Source organism: Otolemur garnettii, unplaced genomic scaffold (assembly GCF_000181295.1).
Source record: "Otolemur garnettii isolate 467f Iridium unplaced genomic scaffold, OtoGar3 scaffold00022, whole genome shotgun sequence".
In the NCBI taxonomy this organism is placed as follows: domain Eukaryota; kingdom Metazoa; phylum Chordata; class Mammalia; order Primates; family Galagidae; genus Otolemur; species Otolemur garnettii.
In genome coordinates, this window is record NW_003852417.1 from 15,239,230 (window position 1) to 15,244,859 (window position 5,630).

General features: G+C 45.1%; 1 protein-coding gene across 1 annotated transcript in view; it reads left to right on the forward strand.

The window, feature by feature from the left end:
• FAM228B (family with sequence similarity 228 member B) overlaps positions 1-3,773 on the forward strand; it is a 20,735-nt gene extending 16,962 nt beyond the window's left edge. Inside the window, exons 6-8 of the mRNA XM_012803703.1 lie at positions 1,435-1,542; positions 3,044-3,188; positions 3,717-3,773. Coding sequence (XP_012659157.1) covers positions 1,435-1,542; positions 3,044-3,188; positions 3,717-3,773 — 310 coding nt within the window. The remainder of the gene's footprint in view (positions 1-1,434; positions 1,543-3,043; positions 3,189-3,716) is intronic.
• Positions 3,774-5,630: the final 1,857 nt, after the last annotated feature.

Sequence of the window (5,630 nt, forward strand, 5' to 3'; positions counted from 1 at the left end):
ATTCTCTTGCCTCAGCCTCCCAAGTAGCTGGGACTACAGGCGCCTGCCACAACACCCGGCTATTTTTTTGTTATGGTTGTTATTGTTATTTGGCAGGCCCTGGCTGAGTTCGACGTTGGTGTATGTGGCTAGTGCCTTAGCCAGTGAGCTACAGGCACTGAGCCCCTAATCTTTCTTGTTAGCACCTGGTGTGAGCCCATGGAGAAGAGTTTGCAAGTGAGTGCAAACGCTTTTTGTATGTGGGGCTCCCAGGTATTCCAAAGTGTCACACTAGCCTAGACTAGGCATTTGAGGATTCAGTATAATTTTAGCTTCTTTTTTTTTTTTTGAGACAGAGTCTTATCTTGTCACCCTTGGTAGAGTGTCATGGCATCCTAGCTCACAGCAAACTCAAACTCTTGGGCTCAAGTGATCTTCTTGCCTCAGCCTCCCAAGTAGCAGGGACTATAGGTGCCCGCCACAATGCCCAGCTATTTTTAGAGATGGGATCTCGCTCTGCCTCAGGCAGAGCTCAGGCAGTCCACTTGCCTCAGCCTCCAAGAGTGCTGGAATTATAGCATGAGCCACTGTGCTTGGCCAGTTTTAGCTTTCTTTCTTTTGGAGGAGGGGGAGCCAAGAGTCTCACTTTGTTGCCCTTAGTAGAGTGCTATGGCATCATAGCTCACAGCAATCTTATTGAGCAAAAGTCTGTTTCTAAGACTCTATGAAATGCCACTTTATGACTTGGTCTCAGAAGTCTTTCCGAACTACCTCCTCTTACTAGGCAGTGTGGATCAGTCCCTCTGCTGTCCCACCACTGTACTCTGTACCTCTTCATTTATCACACAGTTTGCAACTATTTACTTGTCTGTGTAATGAATGGACGGATGGGCAGTCATTGATTCAGTCCGTGACTCCAGGTTGGAGCCATTTTTGTAAAGAGCCTTTAATGCCTGCTAAAGAATTGGGCATTTGTCCTGCAGGGAATGGGGAGTCAGTGAGTAGAGCGAGGAGGGAGTGAGATGCTGGAAATGGTATTTCTAGAAACTTTAATCTGACAAATGACGTATTGCAGTTTGAATATAGAATAAGACAAAAGCTAAGTGAAAAGATAGACAAAAAATATTTCAGCCAGCTGTGGTGGCTCACTCCTGTAGCCCAGCAGTTTGGGAGGCTCAGGCAAGAGGATCACTTGAGCCCAGGAGCTGGAGGTTTCAGTGAGCTATGATCTGGCCACTGTGCTCCAGCCTGGGTGACAAGGAGAGACCCTGTTTCAAAACCAAATCAAGCCAAAACAAAACAAAAACTAATCTCGTCTAAGAATGGTACCAGTTTGAAGTAATGATATTATTTTGGACTCTGTTTATAGCAGTCAGTGTATCACAGTAATTTCTGTGTAAGTATGTAAGCTAGTATTGTCTTCAAAACATCCTCACACGTGTTATCTTGTTAAAGGTTAAAAGTGAAAGTGAATTTTAACCATACTAGTTTTGATTTGAAGCCCTTGGCAAGAGCTCCTCATCTTCCGGCATCCCAGGAAGAAGAAACAGCTGTTACTTACAAGTAAGCCTGTCACTGCACAGCTTTGCTTCGCTCACTTAAGGCGCTGGGCTGTGTTGCCGTCGTCCACCTTCAGCCGTCCCTTCACCTTGCGGACGAGGTGCTGTGGCTGCACCAGCTCCACTGTGGCACCGGGTCCAGCACCTCCCACCCCCAGGTCTGGGTGAGGCGGCAGCTCTAGTCAGGCTTTTCAGGTTTTAAGGGACAAAGAGCTAACACACTTAGAAATACCAAGCGCAGAAATGGGAAATAATTGTTAACTTGTATTAAAGTTAAAGGTTAGTGGAGTTTTATTGAATTGGAGCAGTATAAACTCCAAACAGGGTTTGAAACTAGTGTTAATGTGTAGTAGCTATTACAATATCCTGCCCAGATGTTATAAGCAGAGAAGTGGTACCTGTACACACTGCCATCCATGTAACATGAAGATCATTGCAATTAAATAGCTATGGAATTGAAAGTAAGAGATTTTGGCTGGGCTCAGTGACTCATGCCTGTAATCCTAGCACTCTAGGAGGCCCAGGCAGGTGGATGGCTTGAGCTCAGGAGTTCCAGACCAGCCTGAGCAAGATCATGACCCTCTTTCTACTAAAAATAGGAAGAAAACTAGCTGAGTATTGGGGTGGGTGCCTGTAGTCCCAGGTACTTGGGAGGCTGAAGCAAGATTGTTCAAGCCTAGGAGTTTTAGGTTGCTGTAGTTACAATGATACCATAGTACTCTACCTAGGGCAACAGAGTGAGACTCTGTCTCCAAAACAAAAAACAATTTGCTGCTTTGTCTCTTGAATAGGAGCTGAAATTTAGGGACAGAAGGAAGTATTGAAACGAAGCCCTATTCATTTTGTAGCTGAAGGCTCAAAAGATAGGGTAGTTCAGAATCACTCTTGTATATTAGAATTCAAAGGAGTAAGTTCCTCTAACTGCCACAGTCTCAAACAGATCTGTTTGGATAAGATTTTAGGATAATGCACATCTTAATCCTGTCTGATTTCTATAAATGATATAGAAGGAGGGATTTTGTTCTTTGATACTTTTACTAGCAGAGTGTGACCCAGATATGAAGGAGATTATTGCATTGCTGGAGTACCTGGGGGCTTCTATTTTAGACTAGAGGCTTAAGTCTATGAGCGCCTTCTGGAAAAAGAGGAAGAAGATTGAATTCTCTTCCATGAATTAGGGAAGCACCCCAGTTACAGCTGCAGGGGTGGAGAAGGCATGTTTGTCCTTGGCAGAGTTAGACCTTTCCAAGAAAAGCAAAGTGGACAAGTATGAGAGGGTCATTCACTCCAAAGACCCACACTCAGCTATTGGATTAAGCAGTAAAGAGATTACAGATGAAACTATTTCTAGAGCAAGGTAATACTATTTATTTGTGTTTCTTTTTCATAAAAATATGGATATGTAAGTTCATAGAGAACTTACTGACTTCAAACTTAAAAACATTAAATGCTATAATTGATTTGAGAGTTAAGAGAATTCCTTCCTTTCCAATTCCTCCCCACAGAAATAAAGGGTTACCCTTTCTGGAAAAGGAAACTCTGTGTTACCAGGAGGGAAAGAATCCAAGTCCCAAAGAGGCCAACCCTGAAGGGCACTGTTCTTCCTTGAACCTCAGCCAGAAGGTAGAACGGGATGAAGATCAGGATGTGGTAAGAGCTGGGGCAGTCCCATTTCACAATACACAGGGCAGCCACTGCTGACACCAGAATCTGAGCACCTGGGAACTTCTCCATATGGCAGGCTTCTGAAAAGAGAGGAAGTGATGGGCCCCAGCCCCCCAAAAGTGCAGGGATAGAGCAGAAGAAACTGAGAGGTAGATGTCCTGTATTCACAGGGAGTGGAGAGTTGCACCTGGGAACCTGGTGAAGCTGCATAGCTGGGTACTCTCGGGTGGGTGGATGTGCTGTCCAAAATGTCCCTGGCTCCCTCCCCCTGAGATTCTACCCTTCTCTCTTTCTGCCATCTCTACCATCTCTCTACCATTCACTTAGCATACCCAAGCCAGGCCCCAAATGTTGTTCCTCTTAATACAGTCAAGATAGGTAGAAAATTTTCGAAAAGACCAATACTTCATGAATGTAATGACACTTCAGAAGTAAAACCTCCAAATTTGAGAGACTGCCAGAAGCAGAGAGGAACAAACACATTTCTATAACCCTCTGACTCTCCTGGATTAGAAAAGAGTAAGTGCTAGTTCTTTGCAGATCCTGGATTCTGCCCTGAAGCTAAAGTGAAAAGAAACCTAGGAGAAAACTCAGGAATAAAAATGGAGAGCGGGAGACTCTCATCACACTGAAGGTAATAGATGCCCATAAGATGTAAAGGAGGAAAATGGAGCCAAGGAAATGGAAAAACCCTCAGACCAGTTAATTATTTTTTTCTTGAGACAGAGTCTCACTTTGTCCCCCTCAGTAGAGTTCCTTGGCATCATAGCACACAGCAACTTCTAACTCTTGGGCTCAAGCAATTCTACAGGTGCCTGCCACAATACTTGGCTATTTTTAGAGATGGGGTCTCACTGTGGCTCAGGCTGTTCTCGAACTCATGAGCTCAGGAGATCCGCCCACCTCACACTCCCAAAGCTGCTGGGATTATAGGTGTGAGCCACTTCACCCGGCCTCAGACCAGTCAATTAAAACTTGGAGTAACCAGGAGATCCAGAGTGTCCTAAAAGGATGGGAATTGCTTAAATTTGAAGAGTTAAAGAAGAATAATCATGAATAGTTTAAAACAAGTGTCTCAAACAGAGGGGCACAAAGCAGAGCTGGCACCAGTGTTTCCAGCTGGACTCACAATGGACTACTCACAAGGCCAGTCAGAGGCCCAGGAGCCAACTGTGGCCCTGCCCTTAAGAAGAGGCCCTAGACAGGATGCTGGGATACAGTTAAAAGGACAGTGTCTTTTCAGGTCCTCTCTGTACATATGTGGTCATCCTTTTAGCTTCCAAGTACTAGTCCCAGGTCCGTCTCATGCCCATCTGCTTTGAGGTACTGCTGTCAGCCTCCTACCTGTGGCCTACATGAAGGAGCCTCAGGCACCTGGATGGGAGCCCCAGTATGTGCACCCCCAGGGTCAGCTCTGTCCCTGTTTCCTGCCGTTGTCTCAGCAGCCCCCTAACCCCTACCCCAGTAGCAGTGGTTGACCTCTTCTGACTCTGATCCAGATCTTGAACTTAAAAACAATTAGAATCCGGGATTCGGATTCAGGCTGCAAAACAACAGAATGGCACAATTGTTCATACTGGTGTGTGATTCTCCTTTCCTAGCCCAAGGTAATGAGAAGAAAATGTGTAATAAATTAAGGGGAAAAGCCCCTAAATTTAAAATATAAGATTTATAGAAATATAGGTATTTACAGAACATAGATTTCTCACCCTAAGGCAACTGCAGTTAAACGTGGTGGCCATTTCACTGATCTAGACCAGCCCACCGAGTCCAGGCCTACGTGGGGCTCCTCCTTCAGTTCTCTTCTCCACCCTCTATGTCCCAACACTATGGGGTCAGCCTCTCTTAGGAGTGGATTAGAGAAGTCACAGTCTCCCCCATAGTTAGAAATTAGTGTGTGAACAGCTTGTCTTCTATTTTTTTGGAGTCAGAGTCTCACTCAGTTGCCCTGGGGTTGAGTAGTAACCTGAAACTCTTAGGCTCAAGCGATTCTTTTGCCTTAGCCTCCCAAGTAGCTGGGACTACAGGTGCCTGACATAATGCCTGTCTATTATTTATTTAGCTGTAAAAATACATTTATTGAACCCCCAAATTTTCTGTGTAGGGAACCCAGGGCCAGAGGCATCATGCTTGTTTTTGGAATACTATAATTTGTGAAGAAGCCTTCTCTGGTAACCATTTAGAATTTCTATTACTGTGAATGTGTACATTCAATAGGAACGTGTTCCTATTAATCAAGGAATTAATCATCCCCGTTCTCTTTGATTAAAAATCACATTACCGGCTCGGTGCCTATAGCTCAACCGGCTAAGGCGCCAGCCACGTATACCTAAGGTGGTGGGTTCGAATCCCCAGCCCGGATCCGCCAAACAACAATGATGGCTGCAACCAAAAAATAGCCAGGCGTTGTGGCGGGCGCCTGTGGTC